Below are 18,367 nucleotides of genomic sequence, written 5' to 3' on the forward strand. Positions count from 1 at the left end.
CCAATCAGATTTGTACAAAATTCAAACAGCTGTCAATTTTAAATTTAGTACAGCTCCCATTGGTCGTTTGAAGTGTCAATCAGTGTCGCTGTCGACACGACGCAGTTCTGAGAACGGGGCTTAAGCCCCGTTCTCAGAACAGCGACACGTCAAGATAACCAATGAGATTTGTACAAAATTCAAACAGCTGTCAATTTTAAATTTAGTACAGCTCCCATTGGTTGTTTGAAATGTCAAACTGTGTCGCCCGCGACACGACGTTGTTCTGAGAACGGGGCTTTAAGCGACATAAGGCGATACTAGTGAATGCACGGATAACCGTCTGAGAACTCTGTCGTGCTGTTGTTCCATAACACTGCTCGGTATACCCACTGCTCATTCACGGCGGTTACAAGCCGGATGAGATTGGATCTGGGATCATATGTCCGGGATATCCCGTGAGTAAGAGTTAATGGGCGCGTTCAAGGACGGTCAGCGGCTGAGTGGCTGAGTAAGCGGTTTCCCTAAACGGTCTCTTTTTACACGCAAAAACAGTCAGCCGCTGAGTAAAATACTCAGCGGTCGGTCAGCCGCTGTGTTCCCTGAACGCGCACAATATTAGACATTTGCCAAGTCGATAAGTAATTGACCATGATGTGGCCGAGGACTGCAGTTCGGATTCCACGTAAACAAAGTAGGCTACGTCCGGAATAGCCCTGGAAGCAAAAAGGTGACCCATAATCAAAATAGAAGAAATTGAAACAATAGAAGGCAACCTAAAAAATATTTTAAATATCTCAAATAAAAATATTTGAAAATACACATTAATTTAATAATGGGAAGCGAACATTCGCAAATACCCGGAATAGATATTGAAGAGAAAGTTATTGAAGTTTCTGATTTTTGGTCTCAGTATTGTGCATGTATAGATAATAATGTGAACATAACATTATTTATCGGGGACTTATTTGCTAATGAACCTTTTTGGAGTGCTAATTCTGCTCTAGAAAAATTTAGCAAAGTAATTAACTTTTTTTATATAGTTTATCCTTAGATTAAGAATAATTTATCCGAGTGTAATAGATTTACATAATTGCTGTCCTCCATTCGCGAATTTCAAGTTCCAGAGCTTACGGCCTGGGCTACTTGAGAACGGTTCTGAAAGGAGCTGTGCGTGATAGCCTGGTGCCTCCATATGGCGCGGAACAGTTCTGTACTTTATGACTTAATTGAATGGAGTGAGAGTATCACGTTCTTGAACAGTTCAGAGCTGCACAACTGCGTGAATAGAGGACAGTAAATGTAATCTTTGTTTTTAGAACTTAATGCTATATCGCCATCCTTGCATAATCAAATACATTTCATCATGGCACAAAGGTACAAAATATTATTTAGCTGTAGAAGAGGTACGGCCATTATCCCACGTTATATCAAAAATGAATACCATGGAAATATGTCTTGGATTACATTCAGTACTTAAGGCGTTATGTTTTCTTCACGAAAAAGCTATGGTGTCTCATAACAATATATGTTACACTTCAATTTTTATCAATAGAGAAGGCGGATGGAAACTAGGAGGAATGGAGTATCTCTGTCGATACAAGGATTTATCTGCAGAGTTTTTAATTAAATCTAGAAGTTATAGATATAGTAAAGCGATAGATACTAATGAAGACAAGCACATTAAACATTCCAAAACCCCTAAGGATTTTTTAGATGTATATGCATTTTGTATTCTAGTGAGGGATGTATTTAAAAATAGAGAGGAAGACAAATTAGGTGGATAAAATACAAAAAAAGTGTATGCTTTTTAATTTAGATAATTATTTTAGGTGATATATACAATGTTACAGTATTCAAAGAATTCTGCAAAAATATAGTACAAAATTCTGATATATCCCAAAGACCATCCTTAAAAAATTTATTAGAACATGAGTTTTTCAAACAGAAATTTATAAATATTCATTCATATTTGATTGAACTGCCGTTAAAATCTGAACAGGAGAAAACTGAATTTTTTACCACTTTAAAACAGGAATTAGAGACATTTGATGAAAATGTCATAGCATGCCAGCTAGGAGATCTATTGGTATCTAGAATGGTACTTATTAATGAGACTGCAAGAAAACATTTTTTACCATTTTTATTAGTTCCTAGAAAAGGTAACCAGTAAGACCATCATGTTATGTAACAATGTACCTATGTAGTATCTACTTAACCATTTTTTTTTTATTTCAGAAAATTCTGATGCATTGTTTTCTGAGGATACATTTCGACAACATATTTCACCTAAATTATTAAAAATATTTTCAGTTAGAGATGCCCAAATACGTTTAACCCTCTTAGAATATCTGCCACATTTCTTCAACTGCTTTTCTAAACATGATTTGCAAATGTATATTCTACCAGAGGTAAGCTGTTCCATTAATTTTAAGTAAGTGGATTTTATGTACTTTTATAACTTTTCAGTTGTTACTTGGAATAAAAGATACAAATGATGATCTTGTCTCCAGAACGCTACATATTTTAGCAGATCTTGTTCCCATTCTGGGTGCTGAAACAGTTATAGGTGGTAAGAGGGCAAACCTGTTTAAAGACAATCGTCCTAAGACTCATGAACTTCCAACTTTAAGAAAAAATTCAAGAAACTTTAAACAAGAAAATATTGTATCTGAAATTATAAACTCTAATGTTGATCAACTTAGTTTAACTAGTTCTATGGTTGAGTTGATGCAAAGCCAAAATGAATTGCCAGAAAGACCACGACCTGATGGTGAAGAGGGGGAATCATCAGCTGAAGATATTGAACAATCTATAGAGGAAGAGAATGATAATTGGGAAGATTGGGATAATCCAGAAGAAGTTAATGAGACTAATTCTGATAAAGGAAACGCAGATAGTGATATTTCTGGAACTGAAATTAACTTGGAACCAATGGATAGTCATCTACCTTTGAGAGTGTCCAAACCAAAGAAACTACTAGATATAAATGAATTAGATATAAAAAATCAAACTACCAAGTCTGAAGAACAAAATGACATGGACTTTTTCCAAGATATGGAACCTGTAATCCAAACAAATAATAAATATTTATTGGAAGATATAGAAGAGAAAGATTTATCTGTTGATAGTAAATTGTGTGCAAATGATAATGGAAATGAAGATGGTTGGGGAGATGGTTGGGAATAGTGCTATATTTAGTCTTAATTATTATATTCAAAATGTACCTTTTTAATATATTTTATTCATAAATTTTAAACATAAACTTAACTTTATTTCAAACACTTTTTCATTCTATCTGTTTTATTTCCTATTCTACACATTCCTAGGATATTATAGGATCCATGCTGTCCGCTCCATCTGAAAGCGTTGTAGAGGTGCGTTCACACCGGCTGCGCCACGCCGCGCCGCGGAAGACATTCGCAAAACATTTTTTAACACGTATTTTTGAACTGTATTTTTTAAGCACGCACAAAAGTATATGTTAAAAAAATGATTTGAGGGGAGCGGCGCAGCCGGTGTGAACGCACCTTAAGACATTCTAGAGCTATCCCGCACATTCATATGATTGCAAAAAAACGGCGTCAGCAAAGGCCTTCAAATGGATATTGCTGTAGAGTAATATGTAAAATTATATGGGGAATGTCATCGATTGTTATTTCCAAGCCAATGGACGCTTATTTATACAAGGTCGCTGATATGTATGGAAACGGTCGATTATTGAGTAAAATACTCGAGGTACCACAAAAAGTTAAATATAAAAGTTATACGGTTTTTAAATGTCTATTGGCGAGTAATAAATTTAAGTATACAAGGTCGGTCATAAAGTCGTTGCACATCAAAGTTTCATTTTTTTGAAATGGAACCCCCTCTATATTATCACAAATTTCAATTCTTCCTTCAATTCTTAGCAAAAACAGAAATACACACAATGTGCCTTAAACCAACCTTTTACGAGTTATTGACTTTTGAATTTGATTTAATTAATTTCGATGTGTTCGGTTTCATTTAACGATGCCATTCTGCGGAAACTGTGATACTTAGTAATATTTGATATTAGTTTTCAAGTTAGCATTTATAGATGTATAAAATTAAATTATATCAAGTCTGGAAATTACAAAATTTTCGTTTAACATTTCAAAACTAAAAATCGATATCTGGAAATCTCGGAAACGGTTGGATTTATTGAACGAAGAATTAAAATACCCAATAATAAATAGGAGGTTCCGTTTAAAAAATTAATCTTTGAGGTGCCACGATTTTATGGCCGATCCTGTACACTTAAGTTTATTACAAGATGTTAGGCATTTAAAAACCCTATAACTTTGGTATTTCATTTTTTGCGGGACCTCGTATACTTTGCCCAATAATCGACCGTTTCCATACATATCAGCGACCCTGTATATTTATATGTACTAAGAATTTTTTTTTTCAATTTAATTTAATAAATATTAATTATATAATGTAAAAAATATATTCTAAATACAATCAAATATTTTTTAACTTCCTCCAGATCCATAAGTTTGATCCCACTTAACATATTGTAATAAATCATTTGGCGAGACACTAGGTTTAACTCTATTGAGAGATTTCTCAAAATCAGACATTGTTAAAGCTCTGACTTCTGAAGCCTCAATATTTTGTATATCATTAAAATCTATAGACCTTATAGGCTCCAAAGATGCTTCAGAACAAAGGTTTTTTATATCTGCCCCAGAGTAACCTTCAGAAAGTTGAGCAATTTTCTCAAAATCCTCTTTAATTAATAAATGTTTTTCATTTGAAAATAACTTTAAGAGGAGTTCATGTCGTGCCTACAATTATAAAATAGTAGGTAAATAATATTGTAGTGTTTTTACCCTTACCGTATAATCTGGAAGAGGTATGTACAGTCTTTTCACGAAACGTCTTCTAGCAGCTTCATCTAATTCTTGTGGCCTATTTGTGGCACCAATTATCAACAACCTTTCATCGGCATCAATGCTGGCACCATCTAATTGGACCAAAAATTCAGTTTTGATCCTTCTTGAACTCTCATGTTCAGTTTCATTTCTTTGTGTAAGTAGGGAATCTACTTCATCAATAAAAACAACCTACAATTAAAAAAAAATGAAATTTTATATTGAGCAAAATTTTACACTGTATTCCGGAAACTTCGGGAGCATATTCTATAGATAAAATTAAGTAAAAAAGTTCCTATAAATGTATGCCCTAAAATGCTTAGTTTTAGAGATATAAATAAATAAATAAATAAAATAAAAACTCCTTTATTTTTAACTCGGCGAAATTCAGCAGTTAGCTATGTAGTTATATAGGGTGTAGAAGTTTCATTTTTATTATGATTTTTTTCCAAATAACTTCTGAAGTAACCTCAATATTTGGATGAAAATTGGAGTCTGGGAGTTTTTTGGCATGAGAAATTTGATTTTGATGTCAATATGGCTCCCATTTGTAGGGGGCGCCACCTACATATCTTTTAACTGTTTTTAACTGTAAATTGTTTAACGACCGTACCTGTATAAAACTACTGAATGAAAAAATATACATACCCTTGATTTTTTACATAAAAAATGTCTTAGTAAAAACCGCGACGGGCAAACGTTCTCAAGATATTTAGAATGGAAATAGTCAATACATGTTATTATTGACAAAAAATAAACATGTTGAGTAGATAGTTATTTGACTGAAAGGATAAATTTGGGAACTTTTTATTTTTTTAATCATAAATTTTTCTTCGAAAAACTTATAATAAGACGGTTTCTGTTGAACTTTTTTGTTGAAAACTGTTTAAATTTATGATTTCAGTTTAATAACTAATTAGTCGTTGGTAGGTATTGACATAATGTTTAATTTATGTCTTGTTGGTAGGTATTCATAATTTCGATTTTAAATTTTAAAATTTAGCAAGAGACCTTTATTACATAATACACGTCGTAAATATATATTTTCTTACTCGGTAATTTTATACAGGTATGTACGAAAAGTTATTATTCTTCAAACCAGTTAAAAAATATGTAGGTGGCGCGTTAAAAAATACGTAGGTGGAACACCCTGTATATTTAATGAAAACATTTACTCACTGAGGGTTGATGAACTCTAGCAACAGCAAACAAGGCTCTAACCATTTTCTCTCCATCCCCTATCCATTTTGATGTTAAAGAGGAAGCACTAATACTAAAAAATGTTGATTTACTTTGAGAGGCAACACATTTGCCTAAAAATTAATAATATTTACTCTCAAACCTGGATTTGCAGGAAAAAATAACACACCTATCAAAGTTTTGCCTGTTCCCGGTGGCCCAAACAATAAAATGCCTTTAGGTGGTCTCCTCAAACCAGTAAATATATCAGGTCTTAGCATAGGCCAAACAACTGCTTCCTTAATTGCTGTTTTTGCAAATTCCAATCCAGCAATGTCATTCCAAGATATATTAGGACTTTGATCCATAATTTCAGACATGATAAGCTCAACCATCTTAGGATCAATATTTTTTAATTTTTCGTGAACTACTGGAACATCTTCATTCTTTTGATCAAACTCTTCATTACTGAAATATAATTGGTAATTTTTTCAAGTGTATTGAGCATCTAATATCTATATGTATATACTTAATGCTTAAATTAATGTTTTCAACAATTTTTTATATACTTACCTATTGCTTCTAGACAGTAATGGAGAAATAAATCTATCTCTTACACTTCTTCTCATACCAAGTTTCCTTTTCTGCCCACCAACTAAGTTCTCATCTGAAACATTAGTACTTCCACCAAATCCCACCTTAGAGTGTTGAATATCAAGTTCCTCCCTTGCAGATTTAAATGAATTTAATACATCTCTCTTCTTTTCAATATGTTCTTGTTTTACAGTATAACTACTCGATGTTTTTCCAACTTGCTTATCTATTTTACTTGATAAAATATGTATATTAGCTTGTTTATCCTGATTTGTACTAAACAACTTTCCAAATTGCTGTAATTGCTGTTTACTAATCTTCTCTGATTCACTACAATACACTTTTCCACTATCTGAACATTTCAAATCTTCTAAATATGTATCTAAGTTAATTTTGGGTAACTCCCTTGTAATTTTGAATTGACGTTTTATATTAATATTAGGGTATGATTTCTTCATTAAATTATTATATAAATTTTCATTTTCCTGGTATACACAATCTGTGTATTTCCTGACCTTGTGGTCATATAATTCACAAAAAATATTATTCTCTAAACTAAAACATGTAATATTATAATCGGTCATATTTTTGTAACAATTACTTTGAAAATGGTTTCAAATGCAAAGTTTATATTCAAATTTGTTATGATCTACAACAGTTAGGTAGTAATTGAGACGAATTATAATTCAATTACCGGCTACTACGTTCTTGTTTTAATAGATCAAAATTCAACAAATATAATTAGAAATTATTTTAATTGTGAGAGGCTCCCTTGTGGGACGCCTATGTACGATGACGGCGGAAACAATACCTACCTGTGAAAAGACAAATTCGGGTAATTTGAACTTATTTTTCCACACATTTGACACTGTCCTACCATATTGAAAATTCGCAGATTCAAAAGTACGTTAAACAAAAACAAAAACTACTGAAAAACACTGAAAAGTTCACTTCGGACTTGATTCCGACTTCAAACACATCGTAAGCTAAACGTAGTACGCTATAACGGACCAAGGGCCGTCGCGAGGGGTGGTGGGACGGACGGCTCATTTCATTCTGGAAGATTAGCAGCGACGTTGCCAATAGTTCTAGACGTTTCAGCACATTAAACAGTAAACATGTCGTTTAATAGTAACGCATATATCCTCTGGTTAATAATAAATTATTACGCATGCTTCTTTAAATATAAACTATTAATTTAATTAAGAAATTGAGATTTACTGATATCCGGTGAAGGTTTTAAAGTCACCTTTTCTGCAAATCAAACTAAGTAGATAGGCGCAAATTTGAGATGTGGCAATGTCGCCTTCTCTGTCTCAGTTGGTTTTTACAGTACGTAGTCAACCTCCGATTGTTTGATCGGGTTAAAATGCACAATGTGATATCTATGGGGACAAGGCTCTCGTCTAGCAACACGAAGGTAGCTGGTTCGAGTCGTGCCGCCGACACGACTTTTTTATTTAATAAATAATTATTTTGACCTTGAAGCCCTGAGCCGCACTCGGCCCGCTATAGATGGCAGCAAAAATTTTGTTCGCTTTTTTATTACATTGACTGATCGTTCTGTAGTTATTCTGTGGTGGCTCATCAACATCTTTGAAAACAAAAAATAAATATGATTGTTCCATAATGCATAGCAAGAGGGTCGAAGTTCCATAGTCGAAGCCGTGGTCGAAGTTTAGGGCTGGGCTGAAAGGGCAATTGGCCATATCTGCATTGAATCTGTATTTGGGTGTTCTCAGAAACAAAGAACTTTTCCATAGAAGAATAGTGTAAATTCAAAGTAGAAATTTTGGGCTGTACTGATCATTCTGATCCGGAGGAAATCGGATATCGCGTAAGTCCAAAGATAGGCCACTACGTGGCTGAAGACCGCGGTTCAGATTCCTCGTAAAAAAAGTATGATTGAACTTAAAATTTTAAAATAGGCGCTGACTCAGCTGACTGGATAGCCTACAAGGAAAATACCTAAAAATAATAAAAGTAATAAAACAAGATTTAATAATAAATTATCCATTATAAGTGGCGAGTTTATGAACTGTATACTGGCTATAATAGCTTAGCGTAAAAATACTAGAAATTAATTAAATTTATAAATTTATACTTATAACTTATAATTATTAGTAACAAGATAACACACTGTATACAATTTATTTTAATATACAATATTTAAATAAATTAACAACATATATAAAATTAATTATATAAGCTATGATGACTTCACTGCATCCTTTAATTTCTTTTCTATATACTTAACTCGGTTAACAATTTTATCTCCAACTTTAAATTCCGTATACGGTATAATAATAACTTTGTATCCCATCACATTTAATAACCTTTGTGAAAATACATTTATGCCTGTAGGTTCAACTTTTCCTTTAGTCATATCGTGGTAATCATAAGCTAAAACTGCAATCCTAAAAGCAACAATAAAATGCATCAAAATTAAAAAAAAGATTGGCACAAAATTTTGTATAACCCAGGCGCGTGGCAAACGCCCCCGCAGACTCCGCGTGGCGGGGGGGCCCGGGTAAATTGGGGGCCCCCACACCTCATCCTTCAAAAACAATTATGAAACAAACCGAAAACTGAAATTACATTTAGCCACACTATCCACTCAGCAATAATTAGACTGATATAAAACAATTATTTTACACTACATTATTCTCTACAGGTATAATAATAATAATTATTGTACGGGATAATTTGGAATTTCGTTTAGTTGTAAATATGTTTAGGCGACACAACACACAGCGATTATCATGTTTTCACGGAGTTTATGATTAAAAGTATCATATCGGTAGATTTTTTCCATAAGCACACTTATTTTAAATGACTCTGTGAGCAATATTAGCGAGATAAGAAATTTTTTTGGCACGGTTCAGAATCTTTATATACTTTTCAGTGAAAGTCTACCCCGTTGGCAAAGCCTAAACTGCGAAATAAAAAATAGTAAAACAGTTGGTTTAATTTTAAAAAAATTATGTCCAAATAGATGGTCGTCAAGAGCCAAAAGCATACTATCGATAAAAACTAATTTGTTGTCCGTCGTCAAGCGTCTATCGAATTTAACATTAATGCTGAAAAAACGTACTGATAGAGATGAGGCCAAGATATTACAAGATAAAATAGAAAATTCCGAATTTATTTTCTTACTAATTTCCAAGGTACAATATTGGAAAATACTAACTTGCTTTCAAAATGCTTACAAAAAAATGATATTGACATAGGACTGGCCACAGATCTAATCAGGAGTTCTTGTTAAAATAGAAAATCTTAGGGACACTTTTGAAAGTGTGTATGAGCAGGGCCGTTCCTGGCGAGCATGCAGTGCGTGCACGCACGTAGGCGCAACATTTTGGGGGCGCAAAATCAAAGGGTCAATCAGTACTTTGTAACAAAAAACCGATACGCTTTCTTGCCAATAAACAAATACTTAAACCATTAATATGGTTTAAGTATAAAAAAGTAAAGTAAAATTAAGTAAAAAAAGTATGCTTTACGTCTTTTTTGCGTTGCCCGCACCGAATAAACAAGTCTAGGGCAATCTGTCGGCAACACATTGATCTCGCATCTATTTATTTTTCATTTTATTCGTTTTATGGAAAGCACTGTTCATTAAAATGTTGTATCCTATCTTATAGGGCTTGTCTCTCTCTACAATTTCCTTTCTCACAATGTACCGTTTGTGTCGGGGAAGGGATTATATTTTCATAGTTGTCGATTTTCGAAAGAAATCAGTACATGTATATTATTTCGTATATATTTTTCATTTTATTGATTTTATGGAAAGCACTGAAAGCACAAAATGTTGTATCCTATGTTATAGGGCTTGCTTCTCTCTACAATTTCCTGTCTCACAATGTACCGTTTGTGTCCGGGAAGGGTTCATAGTTTCATAGTTGTCGATTTTCGAAAGAAATCAGTACACTGTATATTATTTCGTATATTTTTTATTTTATTGATTTTATGGAAAGCACTGTTCATTAAAATGTTGTATCCTATGTTATAGGGCTTGTTTCTCTCTACAATTTCCTGTCTCACAATGTATTGTTTGTGTCGGGGAAGGGATAATAGTTTCATAGTTGTCGATTTTCGAAAGAAATCAGTACACATATATTATTTCGTATATTTTTCATTTTATTGATACTATATGGAAAGCACTGTTTATTAAAATGTTGTATCCTATGTTATAGGGCTTGTTTCTCTCTACAATTTCCTGTCTCACAATGTACCGTTTGTGTCCGGGAAGGGATCATAGTTTCATAGTTGTCGATTTTCGAAAGAAATCGGTACATGTATATTATTTCGTATATTTTTCATTTTATTGATTTTATGCAAAGCACTGTTCATTAAAATGTTGTATCCTATATTATAAGGCTTGTTTCTCTCTACAATTTCCTGTCTCACAATGTACCGTTTGTGTCCGGGAAGGGTTCATAGTTTCATAGTTGCCGATTTTCGAATGAAATCAGTACATGTGTATTAGTTCCGAATTTTAGTTTAATGTTTTTATGTATTTCATATTAAATGGGTCAGTTTTTCTTTAGGGTACTATTTTTGTTACTAAGTATTTGTTGTTTTGTTTGTTTTATTTATTTAATAAATGTTTTTATACTTTAATTAGAATAGTTTTTTTTACATTTCCAATTACATATTGCTCGTTTGTCGTAGAATATAAATTCTTTAAAATTTTGAGATTAAGATTAAAATATATAATTGATTTAAATATAAAAAGGGCGCAGCAAAGAATGCTGCACGTACGCGCCAGATACCCCAGGAACGGGCCTGTGTATGAGCTATCAATTTCAATTGAAATCTTGGAATATTGAGCCTCAGTTAAAAAACAAAAGAGTTCGTAGAATCAAACCTATTTCTGATGAAATAGTAGCTGATGAGCCCATTGAAAATCCTAAAAGTCGTTTAAAAGTCACAATTTTTTATGCTTGTTTGGATATAATAATAACTCAGTATAGAATCAGGTATGACGCATTTCAAAATATTTATTCTAAATTTGAAATTTTAAACGCACAAACATTGTTAAAATCCCAGGAATCTGATATCTTAGCTAATGCCAAAGTATTAGTAGACAAATATCCTAACGACCTAACACAAAATCTAGCATCGGAGCTAATTCAAGCAAAAAATTTACTTTATGAAAAAATCAAAAATTTTCAGTCAGAGAGTTTTCTGATTTTATTTTTGAAAAAACCTAATTACTAATTAGCAGTATACCTGAGATTTGCACTGTATTCCAGTTGTTTCTGGTTCTCCCTATAATATCCGCTGAACCAGAAAAAACTTTTTCTAAGCTGAAAATAATAAAAAGTTTTGCGAGGTCTATAGCAAAAGAGGTAGATTTGGACAGCCTCGTAAACAAGTTATTTTTGTTAAGGTCGAGGAAAAAGGAATAGACTTTCTAATATACCATAGGGTACTTCATAAATATTTAAAATTTCTTTTTCACATTTGCGTTCTAGTTATTAGCAGTTAAATGTTGAGTTTTTTTTTTAATAAAACTTTGATTAATTAGAAACATAAATGTTTGTTTTCTAGTTTAAGTATTTTAAGAGTACTATAATAATAAATAAATAAATGTTGAAACAATTATCAAAATATAAAAAAATATCACATTGTGGCTCTTGTTAAAAATATGTTTCAAGCAGATATCACGATAATGATGTATTTGAAGGAATTTTTGAGTATACTTAGGGGGGCCCCTAACAAAGATTGCAGGGGGGCCCGCGAGAATTTGCCACGCTACTGGTAAAACATACTTGGAGAATTCCGAAATAGGGTTTGATGTTAATGGTTGTGGATTACATGTACTATCTAATAAACATTCTGCATCTAAAAATTATGACAATTTACTTTTTGATAATCCACGATATAACTATTTTTCTTATTTCTTACCTATATAGAATCCCAAACCTGTGTTAACTCTGCTTCTTAGGTTGTTTTCTGAAATTAAATTTTTCAATGTTTCCACAACTGAATTGATCATATTAGATTTTTCCTTGGATGACACCAATGTTGTACTTCGAATTTCATGTTTTGGAGGAATTTTTGGACCATTATAATTATCTACTAGATAATGCGCTGCTCCGTCTATATTTAACAACTTTAATTTTACAGAAGTGGATAATTCTCCTGAAATTTTATCACAAAAAATACACTTAAAAAAATGAGAATTTTATACTGATTAAAAATATTTTAATTTTACAATTTTGTCTTATAAAAAAAACCCAGGTGTCCTATTTAGAATAATATAGAGAAACATAGACAACCTATAACATTTTTTGAACTTTAAATGTGGGAATACTGGGCCACACTGTAGTGTAATAATATCGTCAGTGAAACGTGATAACCTGTTAACTCCATTTTTTACGTTAATAAGTTTTTTTATACCATTAGAAAGAGAAAACAATAGTCTATAAGTAGGGAAAGCAAATACATTTTTTCCCATTAAAGAAAATTTGCTATTTTAACTCAATAATATCTGCTAACTCCCAGTGATCCTAAATAGCCACCGAAATACTGTTATCTCCGTAATTTCCGTTAGGATCACGCTAAAGCAAACACACGGATTCTTACTCGTATGTTTCTTTAGTACAGTACGGCAATGTAAGGAGGGGCCCGTGTGGATTTTTTTTGCGTATATTTTCGCCTGACGTTTTGGTCAATTTTTCCCTATTATATACAGGATGAGTCTTAAATAAGTGCAAATATTTTTAGGGGTAGTATATTTCGACCCAAGAAACACGATTATGAGGTTCTTTTCGCAATTTTTTTGGGGGGAATTTGGAATTTTTTTAAAAAAAAATTTGGAAATTTTTTTAATTTTTAGTTTAAAAACATATTTTGTTTGTAATATGGCAACATAGGTAGTAGATTAAATTTACAAGAAAGAAAATCCAATGATTCTCAAAATTATAGCCAAAAATTGGAAATTTTAAAAGTGAAATAACTGGGTTGTTTCGGATTTATTTGAAAAAAAAACGGTGAAGAGAAAATATTATGTTTCTTTTATCGAGATTTACCAGCCCTGAAAATATTTGCACTTATTTAAGACTCACCCTGTATAGAAATCAGGGAACTACCCTAATGCAAGGTAAACCAAAGCAATGCAAATGCCATAATGCAGTGTAAAAGCAAATATTGTTAAGAATAAATAATAAACTATAAAGGGAGCCCGCGAAGGCTGGGGCCCCCCTAACGAACGCATGCACTTATAGGGTTTTCTGCCGACTCGTCCCGTCGCGTCGTTTATCGACGAGCGGGCCGAGGTTGCCATATTTCAACAGTAAAGCTCTTGCTGCGAGTAATAAACAAATTAACAACCTGTATATATAATATGGCCAGTTCGATCCTGCGTCGATCCGTTCAGTAAATACGAGGTATCCGTAAAGGGTAAGGGGAAAAACGAAATTCTCTATATACGAGCAATTCATCATCGGCGTATATAAATAGCATCGTGCTATAAATAGTTTAAATAACCATTACTTACTTGTACAAGAATTTCCATAATACCTAATCAGTTTTATTTTTTTCAACGTTTTTTCACGTAAATGATAATAATTTTTATAAAAATTAAAAAAATAAGGAGAAAAGTAATAAAAATTTAATAAAATCACACACTATTTTCAAGCTCGTTGTATAAAAATTAAGATAAGCATGGAAGGATTCTACCATATCTTCTAAGAATTATTATAAGTTTAATTTTTAAATTATTTTCATATTCATTAAGTCCAAAATGCTGCTACTTCAGTTCTTTAAAAATGCATTAAAAATTTATTCGTTTGTGGACTTGTATGTTTTGCTTCTAGACCGACAATATTATAAATATATGGTTATGAATATCATATTTTTTTTATTTAATTGATTATCTGTTTGGGTAATATTCAATTCCATTTTCAAAATTTCAAACAATAAAGGTTGCTATCTCCAGAAGTATATTTTTATTTCTTAATTCTGCAAGACGAATATCTGCTATCTCCCTATTATGTCTGAAAAAATGATGTAAAACGAAATATTGAGTTTTATTGTTCCCCAGCAAATAAAATTCTTATCTCTTTTGATAATGAGTAATATGATTATTTACGCATGAAAATACTTCCTACATAATATGTACATATTTTTTTGTACCGTTTTTTTGCTCTCCTGTAAAATTAGGAATAATGGAGTTTAAATTATTCCTTACCAAGTTTACTTATAAATTCTTCACTTAACACAGATTGGAAATGTTCCTTATTAGCTTTGTTTAAAAGAACCAAGGACCAAACAATGTCCAACCAAATCAATGGTTTACCAGCTTCTTCTTGGGTAAGTTGTGGAATAAGGAGCTACAAGAAAAAACATATCTAAATGTCTTTCCTTACACACACATTCTTAAAGTGATTTTGTTAATGGTAAAATCATTAATATCAGCATCAACACTGAATTTTTAGTTTTATATACCTATTTAATGTACCTTAAATAAAGCTTCATGATTAGAAGGAGTGTAATTCAGAACACCTAAGGTCATAAACAAACTAAACATATCCTGTGGCCTGCAGGAACTTTGGTTATTTACCACCCATTCACTGATTGCATCAAGTAAGGCTAAAAAACCTTGTCATAAAGATATATTCTTATAATAAGTGCAATGATCTCACCTGGCGATTTATATTTCAACAAACCAATACTGGTTAGAATTGAACCAACCACTGCACTTTTACTAATTTGTTCTTGAAGGGCTGTGATTATATTAGAGCCAACTCTTTCAAATAAGTTTTCATCATAATAATTTAAAACTGATATGCTATAAAATAAATCGGCACATTGTTTGATATTAAGAATATCCTGGCTTGCCGTAACATTATAAGCAATAGTTCTAAGTAACAATGGCGATCTACGTCTCCTGGCAGACAGAGTTGATAAAACCTATAATAAAATAACTAAACTACCTTTGAACTAATATCTCTAACGTCAACTTATTAAGATGGCTCAGTATTAATAAATCCTGTGCAAATATAAACTAACCTTTATCATTTGGGGTATTGTTATGCTGGCCACAATTTTAGCAGCCTCTTCATCTGCCGTAATATTTAAAATTGTTGACAAATCTTCACTTGCATCAGTATCTAAATTTTTAGTACTTCTACTTATTATAGAATTCTTTGTTAATATTTTACATAATCTTAGAAACCTGGGGTCTGTCTCAAAATCTCGCAATTGAATTTGACCAGTTGACGTCCAATTTGATAAAACAGACACAACCTATATCAATTTAAAAAATAAGAACAATTTTAATTTCAAGAACGAGCAATCCAAGGTAGATACAATTGCTTACCTTGAGGGCATGATGTCTTGACACACCTGTTCCTTGGGAGAGTGAAAGAAGTTCATCAACTGAAGTAGCTGATTTTATTTTTTTATCTATAATGGGAGTGTCAATTCCAATACTGGTGTTTGCAAGGTTTATCGAGGCAAATGCAACTTTTACTATGTTATTACGATTCTTCGGGGTACTCCGCTGAGTAACGGCAGAACTATTTTCTTTTTCCGGAAAATTTTCAGAGTTGGAATTTTTAACTTCGGCAACAGTTGACGATGCGAATGTATTATGTCTGGTAAGGCAAGATATTCTAGCAATTCCATTATTCGGCTGTATTAATATTCGTTGATATAATTTCAACATTTTTTTTCTCAAAAATTAGATTATTAGATAAATAACCTAAAACTCGAACATCATTTTTATTCTACTTTTATTATTTATTGGCTAAAGCTGCTTACGCTACTTTAAAGTTTAATGTCTCTTTTTTGCTGCTAGGGCTAATCTGGACAGGGTCTACTTTATTTATGTGGAATCCGAACCGCGGTCCTTAGGCAGTAATTTAATAGTTTCCTCGCCTTTGTTTACTGCATATATAATATGGTGTACCGACTATGGCTACCGACGTATTTGTCAACCATAGACATATAAAAGAAAACATAGCGGGTATTTTTTATATATATAGGTAGACAACTCTTAATCGGGCAAAGGAAATAAATAAATCATTGAAGGGTAAAGGTGTGGATCCGGTGGCTGACCTTGAAGCCTATATTTGCTGTATTTGATCAACAATATTACGCAAGCGCACATCGTCGATGTTGCCAAGTTGCAGTTTATTTTCGAATTATTTGCAGTTGAAATTTTTTTTTAGTGTTAATCAATAATAATAGAAATTCTATAATTAATTTTATAATTTCAGATTTATCTTGATATCCAAAATTAAGGTAAGCAAGATAATGAAGATTGTGAACTTTGATTATTAATTTACTTTGATTGTTTGTATCATAATTTCTTAAAAATATCAAGTTAGTGGATTAATAGCAATTTTAGACATATATTTTATCGAAAAGTGTGTTGATAAGACTAAAATATAAGCTTTATGTTTTATCTTTTTCTCTTTAGAAAGGAGATGGTTTGTGTCGTAGAATACATTACAGTATTTGGTAATTACCCAGTATTTTAATATCGTGTACTTTGATATTCTTTTCTTAATTTACTGCAATTTCTTGTTCCCTATAATGCCAAATCTTGACAATATGGTCAAGGTTGAGTTATGATCTTATTAGTTTTATACCTGTGTTTATACAAGACCAAATTGAGACTTAGTTAGTTTGTGATTTATATTAAGATCTGTCTCATTTTCTTATAATACTTGTTATGTCTTAATCTTAATATTATATTATACTTTTTCTGGAAAATAAATGTTAAAATATCATAATTTTGCATATCCTATTCCATCCTTCCATTAGGAAAAATATGGTTTATAAATCATATATGCTAAGAAAATCACATAAATTAGGTGTAAGAATAGAGAAATCTTAAGGTAGCAGAAAAATTAATGCAATATATGTATAAGCAGAATTAAACAAGAGGTCTAACTGTTAATGTTGCTGAAGCTGATTCTACAATTTTAATTACGGAGGCTAAAAGGCCTTTTAAGGCGTCCGTAGTTTTGATGGAATGTTAAAAAAAAACTATTATGAACATGACATGGAGCTACAACATTTAAAAATTAAAAAAAAAAGAAAAAACTTGGACACATTCTTTTTAATTTCACGAATTTTTAATAAAGCCCTTTTTAAACGTAGTATAATAATCTAGAGCAATTAGATTAATTATAGGAATCTAGAGTTTTATTTCTATTTAATTTTATTGACTATAAAAATACATAATAAGAGTTCACGTGTTGTGCGAAATATTAAAATAATAATATAATATATCGAGTACTATGATGGAAAAAAGCGTCAGCGATGACTATGAAATGAAGATCGCTGTCATTTTACCTGGGAAATGTCCTCAATCGTCATTTCCCAGCCAACTGGACGCCGTTTTTTCGATCACACGGTATATATTGACAAAAAAAAACAGAAAAGTACATATTTGTTTTCTACTAAAAATAATTCCAAAATAACTTGTAAACTGGCAACATCGAACATGTGCGCATGCGTAGTGTCAGTGACTATATGCAGCAAAAACTCGTTTCAAGGTCAGCCACCGGATCCACACCATTACCCATTAAAGTGCTGGCTAAAGCCTTTAAAGAGAAGTGGCCATATTTTAAAATAAGAAGATCATATATATTTTATATATGGTTACTTAACTATCATATATGAAGCATATGCTCATCGTATGTATGTATATCATATACATATGTAAATTCATAGAATAGATAACTTGAATT

The 18,367-nt window shown here is 31.9% G+C and overlaps 3 protein-coding genes across 3 annotated transcripts; 1 reads left to right on the forward strand and 2 right to left on the reverse strand.

The window, feature by feature from the left end:
* Positions 1-622: 622 nt before the first annotated feature.
* Positions 623-3,238, forward strand: LOC115882723 (protein-associating with the carboxyl-terminal domain of ezrin). Its single transcript, XM_030900951.1, has 5 exons — positions 623-1,000; positions 1,299-1,758; positions 1,812-2,141; positions 2,218-2,390; positions 2,449-3,238. Exons 1-5 carry the CDS (start codon positions 815-817, stop codon positions 3,166-3,168), a joined length of 1,869 nt encoding a protein of 622 aa, XP_030756811.1. The 5' UTR covers positions 623-814; the 3' UTR covers positions 3,169-3,238.
* A 556-nt stretch (positions 3,239-3,794) lies between these two features.
* On the reverse strand, positions 3,795-7,257 carry LOC115882732 (fidgetin-like protein 1). The gene is made up of 5 exons (XM_030900960.1): positions 6,633-7,257; positions 6,250-6,527; positions 6,060-6,193; positions 4,845-5,072; positions 3,795-4,793 (listed from the first exon to the last, which is right to left on the reverse strand). Exons 1-5 carry the CDS (start codon positions 7,235-7,237, stop codon positions 4,479-4,481), a joined length of 1,560 nt encoding a protein of 519 aa, XP_030756820.1. The 5' UTR covers positions 7,238-7,257; the 3' UTR covers positions 3,795-4,478.
* Positions 7,258-8,787: 1,530 nt separating this feature from the next.
* On the reverse strand, positions 8,788-16,414 carry LOC115882742 (FAST kinase domain-containing protein 3, mitochondrial). The gene is made up of 8 exons (XM_030900971.1): positions 15,985-16,414; positions 15,675-15,911; positions 15,308-15,575; positions 15,124-15,254; positions 14,854-14,995; positions 12,567-12,803; positions 12,431-12,503; positions 8,788-9,070 (listed from the first exon to the last, which is right to left on the reverse strand). The coding sequence occupies exons 1-8, from the start codon at positions 16,330-16,332 to the stop codon at positions 8,863-8,865; spliced, it is 1,644 nt and encodes a 547-aa protein (XP_030756831.1). The 5' UTR covers positions 16,333-16,414; the 3' UTR covers positions 8,788-8,862.
* Between the last annotated feature and the right edge of the window lie 1,953 nt (positions 16,415-18,367).

The sequence above is a fragment of the Sitophilus oryzae genome, unplaced genomic scaffold (genome assembly GCF_002938485.1).
Source record: "Sitophilus oryzae breed Bouriz unplaced genomic scaffold, Soryzae_2.0 scaffold_1113_pilon_pilon, whole genome shotgun sequence".
Lineage (NCBI taxonomy): Eukaryota > Metazoa > Arthropoda > Insecta > Coleoptera > Curculionidae > Sitophilus > Sitophilus oryzae.